This window comes from Schistocerca gregaria, chromosome 11 (assembly GCF_023897955.1).
Source record: "Schistocerca gregaria isolate iqSchGreg1 chromosome 11, iqSchGreg1.2, whole genome shotgun sequence".
Lineage (NCBI taxonomy): Eukaryota > Metazoa > Arthropoda > Insecta > Orthoptera > Acrididae > Schistocerca > Schistocerca gregaria.
Genome location: NC_064930.1, coordinates 64554388 through 64576867, shown reverse-complemented (window position 1 = coordinate 64576867; position 22480 = coordinate 64554388). Strand labels below are relative to the sequence as shown.

At 45.2% G+C, this 22480-nt stretch overlaps 1 protein-coding gene across 1 annotated transcript in view; it reads right to left on the bottom strand.

Annotated features, from left to right (window-relative positions):
- The window catches only part of LOC126295469 (pleckstrin homology domain-containing family G member 5), a 1663439-nt gene that overhangs the window by 1269991 nt on the left and 370968 nt on the right, over positions 1-22480 (bottom strand). The window contains exon 5 of the mRNA XM_049988005.1: positions 21392-21458. Coding sequence (XP_049843962.1) covers positions 21392-21458 — 67 coding nt within the window. The remainder of the gene's footprint in view (positions 1-21391; positions 21459-22480) is intronic.

Below are 22480 nucleotides of genomic sequence, written 5' to 3'. Positions count from 1 at the left end.
CTATCAATTTAAGTTTGTCCTAACTATAATTCCTAGGCATTTAGTTGAATTTGGGACACTAAGATTTTACTGATTTATAGTGTAAAGCGAAGTTTTGACGAATTCCTTTTAGCACTTATGTGGATGACCTCACACTTTTCGTTATTTAGGGTCAGCTGCCACTTTTCACACCATTCAGATATCTTTTCTAAATCTTTTTGCAATTTGTTTTGATCTTCTGATGACTTTATTAGTCGATAAACGATAGCGTCATCTGCAAACAAACGAAGACGGCTGTTCAGATTGTCTCCCAAATCGTTTATATAGATAAGGAACAGCAAAGGGCCTATACCACTATCTTGGGGAGCGCCAGAAATCACTTCCGCTTTATTCGATGACTTTCCGTGAATTACTACGAACTGTGACCTCTCTGACAGGAAGTCACAAATCCAGTCACATAACTGAGACGATATTCCATAAGCACGCAATTTCACTACAAGCCGCTTGTGTAGTACAGCATCAAAAGCCTTCCGGAAATCCAGAAATCCGGAATCGATCTGAAATGAATCCCCATGAAAAAATCTAGCGGTGTCATGTATGGGGAACGTGGGGGGCCATGCAATTGGCGCATCATGGCCAATCTATTGACCTGAAAAGCAGTCAATACCGGATGTTAGCCAGGCAGTGGGGTGGTGCACATCTTTCATGAAGTAAACTTTTCGTTCTTGATCATCCTCATTGATTTGTGGTATAAAAAATTGTTGTAACAAGTCCAGGTGCACTATATTGTTGATGGTTCTCTCACGGAAAAAAGGGGTTGTACATTTTGTCCTTGCTCAATGCACAAAAAACGTTCAGTTTAGGGCTGTCACGAACATGTTTCAGTGCTTGATGTTGATTTTTATTGCCCAAAATCCTACGGTTACGTATGTTAACCTTACCACTTAAGTGAAAATGGTTCAAATGGCTCTGAGCACTATGGGACTCAACTGCTGTGGTCATCAGTCCCCTAGAACTTAGAACTACTTAAAGCTAACTAACCAAAGGACATCACACACATCCATGCCCGAGGCAGGATTCGAACCTGCGATCGTAGCAGTCGCACGGTTCCGGACTGCGCGCCTAGAACCGCGAGACCTCCGCGGCGGGCCTTAAGTGAAAAGCCGACTAACCAGAAAAAATGATTTTGTACAAGAAACATTCATCCTCATGCAGTCGATTTAGCACCCTGTTTCTACAAAACATTTATGCCACTCATAGACTGTAGCCCTACTAGGAAGATCTTTACCATACTTGGTACGGAATTTACGCTGAACTGTTGTCGCCGACTTCGATTCTTCAGACCAAAACACACAGCTAGCACACTTGGGTCCAGTGAAGGTAGCCATCTTTAATGCAACTGCCGCTAGTGTTCCTTTAAGTGTAGTTTACACTACGACACTAGGTTGCAGGCAACTGCGCTACCGGCCACTGCGATTGCGTGCAGCGCATTTGCGCAACTCGCCGGTGAAACTAAACAGTTTCGGCGTGTTCCACCTTTGGCGACACTAAAGTGCGCATCATTTACGACGGCGGCCGAGTTTAGGTTCGTTCTGCGCATCTGACGTCACAGAACACAGTCAGGCAATGAACAGAGAACGACGTTGCCAGAGCTGGACTGCAGTGCAGAGCACGGACGAGTGTCTTCAGTTTTACAAACTTTCAGTCATAAATAAAGTAATTGAACAAAACCAGTGTCTTGATAGCAGACTTTCTTTTACAGAAGTTTGGAAAAAGCATTCTTTATACCAATTGCTTCATATTCTATTAATTAATTAAACCAAACAAGCAATAAGCCTCCTAATTCAGGCGACAGCAAGGAAAGGTGTTTGTATCATTCTCACTAACCGCTTTTTCGCAATAAAGAACAGCGGTAATTGTTTATTTCCTGTTGTACTTCGTCGAAACGTCAGTAATTCATAGCTATACCAACAGTGTTTGTCGGTATTTTGCGTTACTTTTGAAGTACTCCAGGATATCTGTTGAATAACGAGCTGCGATAGTGTAACGGTTCAAGTGTTTCACTGCCAAGCAAAAAGTTCCGAGTTCAAATTTTGTTTGGCGCTTAATATTTTCTATATTTAAAAACAATATCAAAGTGTCTTACTTCATGAATTTTATTCGTTTGAATGTAATTTTTTGAAATTTCTAGTGGCAACTAAAATCGACCATACGGAAAGTATACGCTGTGGACTTTTACCTCTGCAAAATCTTCAAAATTAAGTGCAATGGTTTACTACATTTAATGCTCCGCAATAACTGCGTTGAACATCGAAACAAAATTAAGTCATTTATGGGTGGGAAGGTATCGGACAAGATGATGTGTAAATATCAAATTTTTGGGCCAAATAGTTTTTGTGAAATCGAACGATAAAGTGTGTCGAAGCAGTCGAAACACCATGTGTCTACACAGGCGAGCAGTGCAGTGTTGACAAAATGCGGGGAGAACGTCTCTGTAGCAGCGAAAGGGTTAATGCGGCCGTGGTGGCTTTACTTCATAAACTGCGCGCTCACCCCTAAACGTAAGTTTGGGAACTATACTATACTATGGCGCTGCTTCTCTTGGCGCGTGCAACTGACAACGCAGCCATCTCTCGCGTCTGGGCTGGCATGCGCGAACCGCCAAGATAAAAGAATTGAACTGTAGTTGCATGAGTTTTTTAGGTTGTGTGTGTTCGTAGAGTGTAGACAAACTGAAATATGAAGTGGGGAAAGGGGAATAATGTACGCTTGCTGGACATCTGTGCTTTGCATAGGTGTTTGCGGTATTTCAGTGATGCCGATAACAAAAATTAGCAACACATTGCCGCTGCAAAGACCGTCATGTGCGATCGTGACATAGATAATTTGACAAAATTTGAGCTGCAAGGCAAAATGTATTGAATTAGAAGCACATATGCAACTGAATTAAGAAAAATACAAGCAAGTGTAATCCTAGCTGTGGCAATGCTCTCGTCTGCAAGACTAAAATCCCATCGTTCCTGTTGGCCGTCTCTTTGTTAAGGAATATTGTTGACAGGACGGAAGGCTATACAAATTAAAGAGGCTGTAGTCTTTATTCAATATTCATCTATTTAAAACGTCGCTGCAGCGCTCCCCGTTCACAAATGTTAGAATTTTGAAATATTGCCACTTCAAGAGAGTAGTTACTAAACCATTCTCTTCTTAATGCGGCCTGCTTCGAGTAATTATTTATGCTAATGTTAATAATTATTACTGTCAATATTAATAATTATTGGTGTTAAGTACTGTCATCACCAACTATAAGCATATCTTATAGCAAGCCGAGTGTTCTCGATTCTAATGCACGCAATATGGTATATAATTTCAGTTTTGGCGAAAGTGCTTCATATGTTACAGTACCTGTATTCCTTATCACATAATTAACTGCCCGCAGCTTGTGGTCGTGCGGTAGTGTTCTCGCTTTCCACGCCCGGATTCCCGGGTTCGATTCCCGGTTGGGTCAGGGATTTTCTCTGGCTCGTGATGGCTTGGTGTTGTGTGATGTCCTTAGGTTAGTTAGGTTTAAGTAGTTCTAAGTTCTAGGGGAGTGATGACCTCAGATGTTAAGTCCCATAGTGCTCAGAGCCATTTGAACCATAATTAACTCTGTTTAGAAGAACAGTGAACAGTTCTGACGAAATTCTGAGGTAATCAAAAGAACTTCTTGGATCTTCTGTTATAAATTATTTAAAGCAAGGATGCTAAGCAACCGCGCTGACGTCTTTTCTTCTTCCAGTCACGAGTCGAAACACGTCTCTTATTAAAACTTCCTGGCAGATTAAAACTGTGTGCCCGACCGAGACTCGAACTCGGGACCTTTGCCTTTCGCGGGCAAGTGCTCTACCATCTGAGCTACCGAAGCACGACTCACGCCGGTACTCACAGCTTTACTTCTGTCAGTATCCGTCTCCTACCTTCCAAACTTTACAGAAGCTCTTCTGCGAAACATGCAGAACTAGCACTCCTGAAAGAAAGGATACTGTGGAGACATGGCTTAGCCACAGCCTGGGGGATGTTTCCAGAATGAGATTTTCACTCTGCAGCGGAATGTGCGCTGATGTGAAAGCTTCTGTAAAGTTTGGAAGGTAGGAGACGAGGTACTGGCAGAAGTAAAGCTGTGAGGACGGGGCGTGAGTCGTGCTTGAGTAGCTCAGTCGGTAGAGCACTTGCCCGCGAACGGCAAAAGTCCCGAGTTCGAGTCTCGGTCGGGCACACAGTTTTAATCTGCCAGGAAGTTTCATATTGTTTTTCCTCATGCAAAGATTCCACGCGACAAGCTTTGACTCCATTACAACTCGTGCGACGTGCAGCTACCAAAACTTTCATTTCAGACACGACTCAGGATCCCCCAAAAAACGACGAAACTGGAATGTATACTGGTGTCGCCGTGTGTACACTTATACAGGGTGTTACGAAAAGGTACGGCCAAACTTTCAGGAACATTCCTAACACACAAAGAAAGAAAATACCTTATGTGGACATGTGTCCGGAAAAGCTTACTTTCCATGTTAGAGCTCATTTTATTACTTTTCTTCAAATAACATTAATCATGGAATGGCAATACACAGCAACAGAACGTACCAGCGTGACTTCAAACACTTTGTTACAGGAAATGTTCAAAATGTCGTCCGTTAGCGAGGATACATGCATCCACCCTCCGTCGCACGGAATCTCTGATGCGCTGATGCAGCCCTGGAGAATGGCGTATTGTATCACAGCCGTCCACAATACGAGCACGAAGAGTCTCTGCATTTGGTACCGCGGTTGCGTAGACAAGAGCTTTCAAATGCCCCCATAAGTGAAAGTCAAGAGGGTTGAGGTCAGGAGAGCGTGGAGGCCACAGAATTGGTCCGCCTCTACCAATCCGTCGGTCACCGAATCTTTTGTCGAGAAGCGTACGAACACTTCGACTGAAATGTGCAGGAGCTCCATCGTGCACGATCCACATGTTGTGTCGTACTTGTAAAGGCACATGTCCTAGCAGCACGGGTAGAGTACCCCGTATGAAATCATGATAACGTGCTCCATTGAGCGTAGGTGGACGAAACTAAAATGAGCTAACATGGAAATTAAGCGTTTCCGGACACATGTCCACATAACATCTTTTCCTTATTTGTGTGTGAGGAATGTTTCCTGAAAGTTTGGCCGTACCTTTTTGTAACACCCTGTATATGAAACCTCATGCGTGCAACTCATTCCACGCAACGAGTTGTGCAACCCAATGTCGTCATGTAAACTAGGCTTTCCGCTGCGATTCCGAATTAGCAAACTACGCTATACAAAAATTGATGTATTTCCCTACAAATTGACACTACAATCACCTCTGTAGCTACAGCGAATTAATTTACATGGCCGGCCGCGGTGGTCTCACGGTTCTAGGCGCGCAGTCCGGAACCGTGCGACTTCTACGGTCGCAGGTTCGAATCCTGCCTCGGGCATGGATGTGTGTGATGTCCTTAGGTTAGTTAGGTTTAAGTAGTTCTAAGTTCTAGGGGATTGATGACCACAGCAGTTGAGTCCCATAGTGCTCAGAGCCATTTTAATTTACATGAATTTTCAAAGTTTTTGAAACACCTTGTATACTCGTGTGAAGTGCCTCTGCTCAGAGCCCGTCTGACTTCAGAACGCGCTAGGTGGAGGAATTAGGGTCGTGTGTGTATTTTGAGTGTGTCACCTTTTGCTTGATTTGTGTGTGTGTGTGTGTGTGTGTGTGTGTGTGTGTGTGTGTGTGTGTGTGTGTGTGTTGTGTGTGTGTGTGAGTGTGTGTTATTGGTTCCTATAGAGAGGGCATAAAGGTCAATTTGGGACGCTTATGAGATTCTTCTGGTGGTTCGTGTTCTAAACTTTGAACGAGAATGTGAAGCGGAGTTCGGCACTTGCGTTAAAGATGGCTGCCTTCACTGGATCCAAGCGTGGTATCTGTGTGTTTGGTGAGTTGACGACCAGGGAGCTTGATTTTGGGGGTAAAGCAGATCGCCTGGCACTTTGTGGGATTGATCTAGACCTTCCATAGATTGCACCACTGTCTAATCTTGTCCAGGTGTTCCTAAAGTTTCCGGTATCTTTGGAAGAGACTAAGAGTACTTTTGTAAATGGAGGTGGTATCGGCATACTGAGCAATCTCACGGCCGATCTGCTTAGGAATGTCATTTCTGTTTATCGTATGAATGGCGGGAGCTAAAACCGAGCCTTGCAGGACTCCTGCCTCAATGCACCATGTCTGGCTGGACTTCTCTCCGTTCCTGAGGCGGGTATTACACTATTATAAAATCTCTGTCAAAGCTGATATGTTGGATACTTACATCAAATAAATCTGATGATGTAATAGAGAACTTTTTAAAATTTCGGCTGTCGTTTAACATGATCAAACCTAAGGCCTCGCCGCAGACTTTATCGTATAAGTCGTTAGTCTTTTGTTCAATGCAGTGTGAAATGGAATCGCTTCGAGCGCTGGCGTCGCTACAGCTGTTTGACGTCTCTGTAGTGTGTTTGTAAACATCGCTTCAAAGTTGGTTTGTTCCTTCGACACTTATATTTTTATTTTACAAACTTGCTTCGACTAGGGTGGGTGGGGGGGGGGGGGTGTTAACAAGGGGCACATTGCATGCTATTAATTGTGTGTTGATGGGCAGGTGTAATATGCTGCAGGCGACATATGTCCACAATCATAGCCACAGCCATCCACATCTACACTCCTGGAAATGGAAAAAAGAACACATTGACACCGGTGTGTCAGACCCACCATACTTGCTCCGGACACTGCGAGAGGGCTGTACAAGCAATGATCACACGCACGGCACAGCGGACACACCAGGAACCGCAGTGTTGGCCGTCGAATGGCGCTAGCTGCGCAGCATTTGTGCACCGCCGCCGTCAGTGTCAGCCAGTTTGCCGTGGCATACGGAGCTCCATCACAGTCTTTAACACTGGTAGCATGCCGCGACAGCGTGGACGTGAACTGTATGTGCAGTTGACGGACTTTGAGCGAGGGCGTATAGTGGGCATGCGGGAGGCCAGGTGGACGTACCGCCGAATTGCTCAACACGTGGGGCGTGAGGTCTCCACAGTACATCGATGTTGTCGCCAGTGGTCGGCGGAAGGTGCACGTGCCCGTCGACCTGGGACCGGACCGCAGCGACGCACGGATGCACGCCAAGACCGTAGGATCCTACGCAGTGCCGTAGGGGACCGCACCGCCACTTCCCAGCAAATTAGGGACACTGTTGCTCCTGGGGTATCGGCGAGGACCATTCGCAACCGTCTCCATGAAGCTGGGCTACGGCCCCGCACACCGTTAGGCCGTCTTCCGCTCACGCCCCAACATCGTGCAGCCCGCCTCCAGTGGTGTCGCGACAGGCGTGAATGGAGGGACGAATGGAGACGTGTCGTCTTCAGCGATGAGAGTCGCTTCTGCCTCGGTGCCAATGATGGTCGTATGCGTGTTTGGCGCCGTGCAGGTGAGCGCCACAATCAGGACTGCATACGACCGAGGCACACAGGGCCAACACCCGGCATCATGGTGTGGGGAGCGATCTCCTACACTGGCCGTACACCTCTGGTGATCGTCGAGGGGACACTGAATAGTGCACGGTACATCCAAACCGTCATCGAACCCATCGTTCTACCATTCCTAGACCGGCAAGGGAACTTGCTGTTCCAACAGGACAATGCACGTCCGCATGTATCCTGTGCCACACAACGTGCTCTAGAAGGTGTAAGTCAACTACCCTGGCCAGCAAGATCTCCGGATCTGTCCCCCATTGAGCATGTTTGGGACTGGATGAAGCGTCGTCTCAAGCGGTCTGCACGTCCAGCACGAACGCTGGTCCAACTGAGGCGCCAGGTGGAAATGGCATGGCAAACCGTTCCACAGGACTACATCCAGCATCTCTACGATCGTCTCCATGGGAGAATAGCAGCCTGCATTGCTGCGAAAGGTGGATATACACTGTACTAGTGCCGACATTGTGCATGCTCTGTTGCCTGTGTCTATGTGCCTGTGGTTCTGTCAGTGTGATCATGTGATGTATCTGACCCCAGGAATGTGTCAATAAAGTTTCCCCTTCCTGGGACAATGAATTCACGGTGTTCTTATTTCAATTTCCAGGAGTGTACATCTAGAAACATCCTGGCAGCTCTTCAGCAAGCCAGACTAGAGGATGTGGTCACACTCTACAATCTTTCTCAACTTTTCATCCTGCTTTGTCTATTTTCGGTCTCTGGGTGCCACAAAAAAGCGCGTCGTCTCTTTCGTACTTATTAATTTTTTAGTTGTTGGAGTCGTACTTCCATTAATTAAACTATTAAAAATTAAAACCAGTTCTTATTGGCCCTATAGTGTACTAAACATGGATTTACTTCCAGACTGAGATTTTCACTCTGCAGCGGAGCGTGCGCCGATATGAAACTTGCTGACAGACTGAAACTGTGTGCCGGACCGAGACTCGAACTCGGGACCTTTGCCTTTCGCAGGCAAGTGCTCTACCAACTGAGCTGCACAAGCACGACTCACGCCCCGTCCTCACAGCTTTACTTCTGCCAGTACCTCGTCTCCTACCTTCCAAACTTTACAGAAGCTTTCACATCAGCGCACATTCCGCTGCAGAGTGAAAATCTCATTCTCCAAACATCCCCCGGGGCTGTGGCTAAGCCATGTCTCCGCAATATCGTTTCTTTCAGGAGTGCTAGTTCTGCAAGGTTCGCAGAAGAGCTTCTGTAAAGTTTGGAAGGTAGGAGACGAGATACTGGCAGAAGTAAAGCTGTGAGGACGGGACGTGAGTCGTGCTTGGGTAGCTCAGATGGTAGAACACTTGCCCGCGAAAGGCAAAGGTCCCCAGTTCGAGTCTCGGTGCGGCACACAGTTTTAATCTGCCAGGAAGTTTCATGTATTTACCTTCACATATTCGCCTTCAGTGCTTTACAAATCACTTCACACGGAATTATTTTGGTTAATGCGCAATGTGATAGTCGAGTTTTGAGCCGTAAAATAGAGTAGGTCTCTCATGTATCAAGAAATCGCAGTGTCACGGTTTGCCTGTCTTCTGCATGTATAGCATTTCTCATTAGGATATTCTGTTTTATAACACGATAAGCCACCTTACTGAGCAAATACTGAAATACACACCCATCCATTCGTAAGTAAAAATAAATATAAATGTCATCAGCTAAAAACATCTGATTCTCGCGCATCGTATAGGTCAATTCGTCAGCTTCATGATGAACTGTGTAGCACCACGTTAATGCACACAGTTATTGTGATATTTCGAAATTAGGTACATAAAATAATTGTCGTGTGATCAGGGCCTGCGGTCGGGTAGACCGCTCGCCTGGTGCAAGTCTTTCGATCTGACGCCACTTCGGCGACTTGCGCGTCCATGGGGATCACATGATGGTGATTAGGACAACACAACAACCGGCCCATGAGCTCTGTTTCTGCATTTCCTGAGGCTGTAACTTTCTTTACTCAGCGCCCAACTGTACTCCTACCAAATGCAGCGAATACATAGAAAGAAGGGTCATTTATTGTATGATTATATGATAGCGGAACAAACACTGGTAGCAGTTACTTCTGTAAAATATCTGGGAGTATGCGTACGGAACGATTTGAAGTGGAATGATCATATAAAATTAATTGTCGGTAAGGCGGGGGCCAGGTTGAGATTCTTTGGGAGAGTCCTTAGAAAATGTAGTCCATCAGCAAAGGAGGTGGCTTACAAAACACTCGTTCGACCTATACTTGAGTATTGCTCGTCAGTGTGGGATCCGTACCAGGTCGGGTTGACGGAGGAGATAGAGAATATCCAAAGAAGAGCGGCGCGTTTCGTCACAGGGTTGTTTGGTAACCGTGATAGCGTTACGGAGATGTTTAGCAGACTCTGCAAGAGAGGCGCTCTGCATCGCGGTGTAGCTTGCTCGCCAGGTTTCGAGAGAGTGCGTTTCTGGATGAGGTATCGAATATATTGCTTCCCACTACTTATACCTCTCGAGGAGATCACGAATGTTAAATTAGAGAGATTGGAGAGCGCACGGAGGCTTTCAGACAGTCGTTCTTCTCGCGAACCGTACGCGACTGGAACAGAAAAGGGAGGTAATGACAGTGGCACGTAAAGTGCCCTCCGCCACACACCGTTGGGTGGCTTGCGGAGTATAAATGTAGATGTAGATGTAGAAAGTCCTGCCACTTGGGTTCTCACCTTCCACCAGCTGATCAAGTCATTCCTTAGCAGAGCCTGAACATCCTGGACAGAGATGCGTGAACGGAGATGGGGGTGAGACGTGCTAGGCTGATATAATTTTGCCAAACGTTTTGGCCAATTTTGATATATATATATATATATATATATATATATATATATATATATATATATATATATATATATATATTCTCTTCCTAATGTATTCATCTTACTTTTCCTTGCTTTACCTTACAATCATTCTTTCTTCATGTAACAGATGTCATCACAAGTCTACACAGCAGTACCCAACTCGTCCATCACCTACCACACTCCAACTAAGAATGTATCAGACTGCGCAGAGGCAAAGACTGTACCACGACGACTTGCGCATCGATGGGGATGAAATGATGATTAGGACAACACAGCACCCGGCCCCTGAGTGGAGAAAAAGTGCGACCCAGACGGGAATCGAACCCGGGCCCTTAGGCCTGACATGCTATCGCGCTACCACTTTTTTTATCTTATTTTGTTCTATACTGTTCGTCGAATTTGTTCGGGGCGGACGTCCGATGACACCCATTCAGGTTGTTCATTGACCCATTCACTCAGTTCTTTTATTACGGGGGGGGGGGGGGGGGGTAGCTAACCCTCCGACTGATCACGCTGAGCTACTGTGGCGGCAACCACTCAGCTACCGGGAGCAGACCATTCGTGAGTAATTTACATATAAGACCTGACGTCCTACACTAGCAGGTCTCGTAACAACTTTTGCTGAATGCCTTTACTATCTCGACGTAAAACCTATGGCTTCATCCAAGTATGATTCCTTTTTTCCGCCACTTTTCTTCCAAATACACACACACTAGCAACTGCAGCGCTTATCAAGGGAAGCGTCCTGGTACTTCTGCTATTCCTGATCTGTATAAATGACCTGGGTGACAATCTGAGCAGTTCTCTTAGACTGTTCGCAGATGATGCTGTAATTTACCGTCTAGTAAGGTCATCCGAAGACCAGTATCCGTTGCAAAGCGATATAGAAAAGATTGCTGTATGGTGTGTCAGGTGGCAGTTGACGCTAAATAACGAAATGTGTGAGGCGATCCACATGAGTTCCAAAAGAAATCCGTTGGAATTCGATTACTCGATAAATAGTACAATTCTCGAGGCTGTCAATTCAACTAAGTACCTGGGTGTTAAAATTACGAACAACTTCAGTTGGAAGGACCACATAGATAATATTGTCGGGAAGGCGAGCCAAAGGTTGCGTTTCATTGGCAGGACACTTAGAAGATGCAACAAGTCCACTAAAGAGACAGCTTACACTACACTCGTTCGTCCTCTGTTAGAATATTGCTGCGGGGTGTGGGATCCTTACCAGGTGGGATTGACGGAGGACATCGAAAGGGTGCAAAAAAGGGCAGCTCGTTTTGTATTATCACGTTATAGGGGAGAGAGTGTGGCAGATATGATACACGAGTTGGGATGGAAGTCATTACAGCATAGACGTTTTTCGTCGCGGCGAGACCTTTTTACGAAATTTCAGTCACCAACTTTCTCTTCCGAATGCGAAAATATTTTGTTGAGCCCAACCTACATAGGTAGGAATGATCATCAAAATAAAATAAGAGAAATCAGAGCTCGAACAGAAAGGTTTAGGTGTTCGTTTTTCCCGCTCGCTGTTCGGGAGTGGAATAGTAGAGAGATAGTATGACTGTGGTTCGATGAACCCTCTGCCAAGCACTTAAATGTGAATTGCAGAGTAGTCATGTAGATGTAGATGTTGTCCGCCATCTTGATATTTTATGAAATACCGGGTGATCAAAAAGTCAGTATAAATTTGAAAACTGAATAAATCACGGAATAATGTAGATAGAGAGGTACAAATTCACACACATGCTTGGAATGACATGGGGTTTTGTTAGAACCAAAAAATACAAAGTTCAATAAATGTCCGAGAGATGGCGCTTCATCTGATCAGAATAGCACTAATTAGCATAACAAAGTAAGACAAAGCAAAGATGATGATGTTTACAGGAAATGCTCAATATGTCCACCATCATTCCTCAGCAATAGCTGTAGTAGAGGAATAAGGTTGTGAACAGCACTGTAGAGCATATCCGGAGTTATGGTGAGGCATTGGCGTCAGATGTTGTCTTTCAGCATTCCTAGAGATGTTAGTCGATCACGATACACTTGCGACTTCAGGCAACCCCAAAACCAATAATCGCACGGACTGAGGTCTGGGGACCTGGGAGGCCAAGCGTGACGAAAGTGGCGGCTGAGCACACGATTGTCACCAAACGAAGCCCGGAAGAGATCTTTCACGCGTCTAGCAATACTTTTTTTTTGTTCTAATAAAACCCCACGTCATTCCAAGCACGTGTGTCAATTTTTACCGCTCTATCTACATTATTCCGTGGTTTATTATGTTTTCAAATTTATACCGATTTTTTGATCGCCCAGTATATGACGACTGTGGAATACGCCTTTTTAGTGCCATGTCAAAGATCTTTGTGAAAGAAATTTGAATAATATTTGATCATATTTCTTTGTCAAAGAAATATGTTATTGCAATGCCGGCCTTACGATGAACTGTTGTCCTGTACGGAAGGAGTCAACGATTCGGAATATGTCCTGGGCACAATATCCGATGTAGCTTGTAAATTAGGCTATCGTGCCAGATGCGGTCAAATGCCTTCTCAATGTCCAGGGGTATTGCTCCTGTTGCTCATCTCCTTGCCCTGGCCTGACAAATGTAGTCTATCGAGCGGTGGGATAGCTCAGCGAAGAATTCAAACTCTTCGGGTATAAGGACACTGTTTTCAGTCAGGAATTCACGGAGGAGTAAAAGGATTATTAACTCCAGGATCTTACTCAAGACAGGTACTAGGGAAATGGGCCTGTAGCTTTCACAACGGAGCAGGATTTTCCTTGGTTCGGGTATGGTGGTGATCTCCGCAGTTTTCCTCGCTGATTGGAAGTACACTGATCAACCAGAACATTATGACCATCGACCTGCTATCGATATAAACGCGTCCAGCGATAGCAGCCTTACCTGGCGAGCAATCACTGCTAGACACATGCAAGGCGTATGCACGAGAGTCGTTCAATAAGTAATGCCCCCCTTTTTTTTACAGTACATATTTATTGTCAAGTGTCAGAATTTGGTGACAATATAGATCAACATGTCTTGTCCACGACCTATTTTTCTACGTAGTCTCCATCACATTCTATGGCCGTACGCCAACATTGTGGAAGAGCATGTATTGTTCTAATGGCTCTGAGTACTGTGGGACTATCTGAGGTCATCAGTCCCCTATAACTACTTAAACCTAACTAACCTGAGCACATCACACACATCCATGCCCGAAGCAGGATTCGAACCTGCGACCGCAGCGGTCGCCCGGTTCCAGACTGAAGCGCCTAGAACCGCTCGGCCACAACGGCCGGCGGAGCATGTATTCCCTGCAGGTAAAAGCTCTTGTCTTGTAGGCGTAGCCATATTTTCACTGCACGACTGACACTCTCAAGTGTGTTTCCCATAGAGAATCTTTAAGCGGCCCAAAGAGATGGAAGTCCGTGGATACCAGGTCTAGACTGTAGGGTGGATCAGGCAGTGATGTCCAACCCAATTTGACGATGTGTTTCTGGGTTCTCAGACAAGTGTGTGGCCGTGCATTATCGCGTGGGGGGGAGATTTCTGCTTGATTGTTGAGTTTATTCAGAGTCTTCACGTATGCCTCTGAATTGATGGTTGACCCTCTTGACATTACATCCACGAGAATGACGCCGTCACAATCCCAGAAGGCTGTCAGCGTGACTTTTCTGGCAGAAGGGGTTGTCTCGAATTTCTTATTTTTTATTCTGAATGTGGATGATGCCACTCCACAAACAGCCTTTCCGCTTCCGGTGCAAAGTGGTGCACCCAGCTTTCGTCCCCCCGTAACTATCCGTGACAGAAAGGCCTCTCCGTTGGTCTCAAAACCCTCCAACAATTCTGATGAAATGGCTTTTCTTTGAAACTTATGGTCCGCTGTCACCATTCGTGGAACACATAGTGACCACCTCTTTGAATATCAGGGAGTCTCGATCATTGCAGACTTCCAATGCTGAGTGACAACTGTAGAGCCAATTGGCGACTTGTGAAGCGCCGGTCAGTACGAATGATGGCATCCGCACGATTCAGCACCTCTGGAGCAGTGGCTGTGACAGGACGTCCCGAGCGTGGCTGACCATGGAGCACTGTTTCTGCATTTCCTTTCTTTACTCAACGCCAACTGTACTCCTACCAAATGCACCGAATACATAGAAAGAAGGATCCTTTATTGTATGATTATATGATAGCAGAACAAACACTGGTAGCAGTTACTTCTGTGAAACATCTGGGAGTATGCGTACGGCCGACCGCGGTGGTCTCGCGGTTCTAGGCGCGCAGTCCGGAACCGTGCGACTGCTACGGTCGCAGGTTCGAATCCTGCCTCGGGCATGGATGTGTGTGATGTCGTTAGGTTAGTTACGTTTAAGTAGTTCTAAGTTCTAGGGGACTGATGACCACAGATGTTGAGTCCCATAGTGCTCAGAGCCATTTGAACCATTTTTATGCGTACAGAACGATTTGAAGTGGAATGACCATATAAAATTAATTGTCGGTAAGGCGGGTGCCAGGTTGAGATTCATTGGGAGAGTCCTTAGAAAATGTGGTCCATCAACAAAGGAGGTGGCTTACAAAACACTCGTACGACCTATACTTGAGTATTGCTCATCAGTGTGGGATCCATACCAGGCCGGGTTGACGGAGGAGATAGAGAAGATCCAAAGAAGAGCGGCGCGTTTCGTCGCAGGGTCGTTTGGTAAGCGTGGTAGCGTTACGGAGATGTTTAGCAAACTCGAGTGGCAGAGTTTGCACGAGAGGCGCTCTGCATCGCGGTGTAGCTTGCTCGCCAGGTTTCGAGAGAGTGCGTTTCTGGATGAGGTATCCAATATACTGCTTCCCCCTACTTATACCTCCCGAGGAGATCACGAAAGTAAAATTAGAGAGATTCGAGCGCGCACGGAGGCTTTCAGACAGTCGTTCTTCCCGCAAACCATACGCGACTGTAACAGAAAAGGGAGGTAATGACAGTGGCACGTAAAGTGCCCTCCGCCACACACCGTTGGGTGGCTAGCGGAGTATAAATGTAGATGTAGAAAGTCCTGCCACTTGGGTTCTCACCTCCCACCGGGTGATCAAGTCAGTCCTTAGCAGAGCCTGAACACCCTGGACAGAGATGCGTGAACGGAGATGGGGCAGGGACGTGCTAGGCCGATATAATTTGCCAAATGTTTTGGCCAATTTTGATTTTATATATATATATATATATATATATATATATATATATATATATATATATATATATATATATATTCTCTTCCTAATGTATTCATCCTACTTTTCCTTGCTTTAACTTACAATCAATCTTTCTTCATCTAACAGGTACCATCACAAGTCTACACAGCCTGAACACCCTGGACAGAGATTGGTGAACGGAGATGGGGGTGGTACGTGCTAGGCCGATATAATTTGCCAAACGTTTTGGCCAATTTTGATTTATATATATATTTTCACTTCCTAATGTATTCATCTTACTTTTCCTTGCTTTACCTTACAATCAATCTTTCTTCGTGTAACAGATGACATCACAAGTCTACACAGCAGTACCCAACTCGTCCATCACCTACCACACTCCAACTAAGAATGTATCAGACTGCGCAGAGGCAAAGACTGTGCCACGACATGACCAAAGACTGTTTAACACTAACATAATTCTCTCTCTCTCTCTCTCTCTCTCTGACGTGCATATTGATAAACTGCAAAAACCAAAACGATATGACCCCCTTGGCCTTGTCTTTTGACACCGAATCGATCATCAGGCTTCTGGTGCGCCCTTTGGTATTTCCTTTTTTTTTTCGGAGAAGAGATGTTTTGGCGCCACTCCACGGATTGCCGTTTTGTTTCCAGTTCGACGTGACGAACCCGTGTTCCATCGCCTGTTACGATGTTGGACAAAAATTTGTCACGACCAACCTCGTAACGCGTAGGCAATTCCGCTATCGTCTTAGGCGGCGAGTATTCCAGCCGGCACACATCTTTCAGTACCCCAACTTGGGTACTGTCAGCGCTACCTACATAGACCTCCAGTTGAGCAGCGATATGTTCGTCTGTCTTCTGTCCGTTACCGTGAATGAGAGTGTCCGCACGTTCGACCATTGCTGGAGTCACAGCTGTGTGCGGACTGGTGGAACGCAGGAGACCGGACGGGATTGCGCGACCTTGTTGCTATGGTGACAGGCGTCCCGCCCAACGACTCACCGTGCTTTTGTTCACTGCAATGTCTCCGTAAACACTGTGCAAGCGGCTATTGATATCTGCGAAGCTCTGGTTTTCCACCAAATTAGACTCAACGACAGCTCTCTGTTTGGAATGCACCTCTGCTACAGACGCCGTTTTGAAGTCTACATACAGCGCCGCCATCTGTCGGAACTTCAAGAAACTATAGGGGCTGAAGGGAGAAAATTCCACAGCAAATTCCGAATTTTTTCAACCGAAGTTGAACGCTCCTCGCAGAATATTACTCGACTGTCTGGGACCAATATCAAAGAAGACTGGCAGGCAATACTGAACGCGGACAAAGGACAGTGGGAATGGAGGCAGGTTTGGTTGAACCACGGGAGAGCGTTATGGGAATGTTAGAGACGGTAACTATCCTACAAAAGTCTACATACAAAGGTTCAGAAATTAGTATTAAGTTATAGCTCCCGGGAGGACTGGGAAGACCACATTAGAGTTGGGTTGTTTTGCGGGAACAGACCAAACTGCGAGGTCATCGGTTTAGGGAAGGATGGGGAAGGAAGTCGGCCGTGCCCTTTCAAAGGAATCATCCCGGCATTTGCCTGGAGCGATTTCGGGAAATCACGGAAAACCTAAATCAGGATGGCCGGACGCAGGGTTGAACCGTCCTCCTCCCGAATGCGAGTCCACTGTACCACATTAGACTTATTTGCAGCGCAGACAGCGGTTTTTATGCACACCGTGCGTAATTGCAATGGCAAGAAATACTAATGTGTGACTCAATGGGAAGTCCCCTCTGCCATGCACTTCACAGTGGTTTCAGAGTTCAGGTACAGATGCAGAGTTCCTCAGTTTTCCCACCACCAAAGCGCCTTTGCAGGTTACTGCATTGTCCTTACGAAAATTTATTATTTTATGCAGCTGCATTGTCCACACGCGAAATGATTGTTTCTCTTTTCCCACTCTGACCTTTCCTCGTGTCTGATATTCGTGTTTCATTAGTTTGCCCTTTGCAAGTTAGAACGTTTTCCATCACAGTACCCCTTCTAGCAGATGTAATCGACTTTGCCTTATTCCACGTAATTTTTTTGACGTCCAATTGCTTCCTGAACACTACACTTTCTCCCAATGGAAGAAGTGTAGGAGCTGCAACTGTCTCATGTCCACTGGAAGGTCGTTGAAAAACTCTGTGTCAATCTTTCTCCCTCTTCTTTCACCTGTGCCTTATCCCGCTGTTTTGGCAGGCGCGGCATTGTTACAATCGCATTTGGCAAGGTTAATTGGAAGGGGGAGCCAGATGCTCTTCCTCTCGCCCCACCGTACCCACCAAGATGGAATCAGCGTACCCCAGCTGTCTTCGTCTAGTGTAAATCATTAAATAGTGCGAACATGTTACAAATGTCTGCGAATCGTGTACCTGAGGCGGGACATGGGGACCAGCCTGGTATTCACATAGTGGGATGTGGAAAACTGCCTAAAACCCACATGCAGGCTGGCCGGCACATCAGCCCTCGTCGTTAATCCGCCAGGTGGATTCGATCCGGTGCGGCGTGTCTACCTGAGTCCAGGAAGCAGCGAACTAGCGCTCATGGCTAACCTTGTGGGTGAAAAACGCTCTGTCAATATAGTTTAGGAAACAAATAATATCTCACATAGTCGAATGGTTGAAAACGTTAAATAGACGACTTGTGTTATGTCCCGGATGCATGTAAACCGAAAAGCTCCATTTGTATACGATTTTCTACGATAAATTTCGAAAACCGGTTTTCTGTAGTATGTTTACCACATCAAGTTTCGATAAAGTGCAAAAATCTGCTGTAGATATCCGCAACCAAGACACAAGCAAGAAAGTGTCAATAAATGAACTCAAGAGACATCACATTATTAATAAGTGAAAGAACTCAACCAGATGGAGGAATCAGAGATGTATTTCCATGAAAATACTAAGAAATACAAAAATAATATACGAAACTATGCGACGGTCCCAAGTTCGAGGCTCGGCCCGGCACACAGTTTTAACCTGCGAGGAAGTTTTATAACAAAACAATTTAACAGTCAAGAGGTAAGTAGCGCAATTCAAAACAGGGAAGAATGTCAGGAACATCATGCAGAAACAGGAAACTAAGGCTTGATACCATGAGATCAGCAGTGAATGCCTACACGGATCGTTTTGAAAAAATTATAAATCTGTACCCTGAAGATATGGCTCTAATGTCAAGTAACTAGTTGGATCAATCTTAATTATCATTGGGAAAAAGAAAGGAAGGACAGCAGGAATGGAAAGGGAAAAGTGCAGATGACAAAAAAATGAAACAATAAAGAAACACAAAAAGGAAAAAGTAAGCTCTAAAAAGAATAGTAAAAATTAAGGGAAGAACCATAGAGTAAAGGTGAAAAGAAAATTGGAAGTGAAAATTAGAAATGAAGAGAAAATCAAAAGCGAAACAGAAGAGCAAAAGTTTAAAAAAACCAAGGAGAAAAGAAAAGGCTAAGGAGAAATGCAAAAGACGAATGAAAAAGGAAAACTAAGGAACAAAGGAAAAGCTAAAGAGAAAAGCAAAAGGCAAAGAAAACAGCAGAAGTAAACATAACAGCAAAAAATAAAAAGACCAGGAAAAGGTAAGCTAGTAACCGCCAAATGGATAACAGAAGAGCCCGAAGGAAAGAAGGAACCGAGTGAGACACAGAAAAAGAATTATGGAAACAGAATTAAAAAATAAGACACTACACAGATAAGACATGTGGGTATTGCAAGGGAAACGAGAAAAGAAACGATAGAAATAAGTAGAAGTACAGGGCTATTCGAAAGGAAGGAACAGATTTTAAACATTTATTGCTTCCGAAATACAACTCCATGGTTCATGGAAAGAGAAAAGTTCACGTTTTTATGCATTCAGTGCGAACTCCATGTGTTACATGACGAATATCATTTCCTACCACACACGAAGCAGCTGGTCTCTCGTTATCGAATTCACAGCTTCAATAATGCGACGCTAGATGGGAAGAGGAGCAGAAAATAAACTTCGTAACCGATGGCTTTATATTCTGTAGCCCTCACATCTTGTGACTTATCAGTGGGCTTACGTGGGCTTGCGTTTCTAACCCCCCCCCCCTCCCCCCCCATGCCTCACACTCTTGAAAGTCTGCGACATCGCATTGTCGAAGCTGTCAATTGGGTGACGAAAACCGCTACTTCGTGTGTGGCAGGAAATGAGTCACAGTGTCCGTATTTGTCGTGTAACACGTGGTGCTCACATAGAATGCATAAAAACGTGAACTTTCCTCTTTCCAGGAACGTCGGAACTGCGTTTCTATCTTTGTAATTTGGAAGCAATAAATTCTTTTTGAATAGTCCTTTATATAAAGTTACGAGGGTCAGTCCAAAAGAAATGAACACAATTTTTTTTTTAAATCCATCTTTTATTCTACATGTTTGAAAGTTTTACAGTGTGTAGATTCATCCTTTAGGAACAATATTTTCATTTCTGCACATAATTTCCATCCCTCTCAACTGCCTTACGCCATCTTGGAACCAGCGCATGTATACCCGCATGGTAAAATTGTGGACCAACCTTTTGGAGCCACTGTTTGGCAGCGTGCACGAGGGAGTCATCATTCTTAAACCTTGTTCCACGAAGAGAGTCTTTCAGTTTCCCAAAGAGATGATAGTCACATGGAGCCAGGTCAGGACTTTAAGGCGGGTGTTTCAGTGTTGTCCGTCCGAGTTTTGCGATCGCTTACATGGTTCTTTCACATGTGGCCGTGCATTGTCGTGCAACAGCAAAACGTCCTGCTTCTGCCGATGTGGTCGAACACGACTCAGTCTAGCTGGAAGTTTCTTCAGTGTCGTCACATATGCATCAGGATTTATGGTGGTTCCACTTGGCACGATGTCCTTCGGAATCGAAAAAACACTGTAGCCATAACTTGTCCAGCAGAAGGCGCGGTTCTGATTTTTTTTCTTGGGTATATTTGCACGATGCCAGTCCATTGATTGCCTCTTCGTCTCTGGTGAAAAATGATGAAGCCACATTTCATCACCTGTCACAATTCTTCCAAGAAATTCGTCTCCACCATTCTCGTACTGTTCCAAAAGTTCGCTGCATGTCTTGTTTCTTTGTGAGCCACTGTCAATATCCTAGGAACCCACCTGGCACAAATCTTTTTTAACGCACACATTTTCAGTATTCTGCAAACACTTCCTTACCCTATCCCAACGTAGCGTGACAATTCGTTCACTGCGATGCGTCTGTCGGCAGTCACCAACTGGTTAACTCTCTGCACATTGTCTGGAGTGTGTGTGCAGTACGAGGTCTGCCGCTGCGAGGACAATCCTCAATATTGCCGTGCCCGCTTTCGTCACGTAACCTGCTCGCCCACCGACTGACTGTACTGTGATCGACAGCAGCATCTCCGGACACCTTTCTCAACCTCTTGTCGATGTATCCCACTGTCTCGTTTTCACAGCACAGGAATTGTATGACGCCACGTCGGTTCTGACGAACGTCAAGTGTAGCGGCCATCTTGAAGACGTGCTGTGACGGCGCCACTCACGGGAACAGGTTGAACTAAGTTTGAAAACAAGCGCGAAGGATGTATCACACTCTGTAAAACTTTGACACATGCAGGAATGAAAACTGTATTTTTACAAAAATAGTGTGCATCTCTTTTGGAGTGACCCTCGTATATCTAAAAGGAGAAAGGTGCAATAAGAAAAGGAACATAAAGGAGAAAAATCGTAAAGAACCTTCTCTGTGCGTCAGGAAACTTTTGATCCAGCTGCGTTGTTATGCAAAGATGAGGCAGCTTCGCACCTCTGACACTAAAGGGTAAGAAAATAATTGGAGTCTTCCTTTGGTGTACTCACCTTGGAGAAGATGTCGTGCCAGAAGCCCCTGGAGAAGACTGTGCTGGATTCCGAATTCTGCCGCATCCTGCAACAAACACGTAGTTGCCCGTTACTCCCAAATACCTGGCTGTTGCCACGTCAACACATAGACTACCAGTACTGACATACTCCGGTCAAAAATATGCGGACAGCTAGTATCGGACACTATTGCAGGGCCTGCGGCCTTTGCCTTGAACCCTGCTGTGTGCATTTTCAGCGAGATATCTGAAAGTCTGCAGAGGAATTTTCTGTCACTCTTTCTCAAGAGACGCAACCAGGGAGACTAATGATGTTGGACTGTAACTTACACTTGTTGTTGTGCAGATATATACACACACATATACAGTGTGGTCCATTGATAACGACCAGACCAAATATCTCACGAAATAAGCAGCAAACGAAAAAACTACACAGAAAGAACCTTGGCTCTCTTGAAGGCGGAAACAAGATGGCGTTATGGTTGGCCCGCTAGATGGCGCTGCCATATGTCAAACGGATATCAACTGCGATTTTTTTAAATAGGAACCCCCACTTTTTATTACATATTCGTGCAGTACGTAAAGAAATATGAATGTTTTAGTTGGACCACTTTTCTCGCTTTCTGATAGATGGCGCTGTAATAGTCACAAACATATGGCTCAAAATTTTAGACGAACCGTTGGTAACAGGTTGGTTTTTTTAAAATGAAAATACAGAATGTAGGTACGTTTGAACACTTTATTTCGGTTGTTCCAATCTCATACATGTACCTTTGTGAACTTATCATTTCTGAAAACGCATGTTGTTACAGCGTGATTACCTGTAAATACCAAATTAATGCAATAAATGCTCAAAATTATGTCCGTCAACCTCAATGCGTTTGGCAATACGTTAACGACATTCCTCTCAACAGTGAGTAGTTCGCCTTCCGTAATGTTCGCACATACATTGACAAAGTGCTCACGCATGTTGTCAGGCGTTGTCGGTGGATCACGATGGCAAATATCCTTCAAATTTCCCCACAGAGAGAAATCCGGGGACGTCACATCCGGTGAACGTGCGAGCCACGGTATGGTGCTTCGACGACCA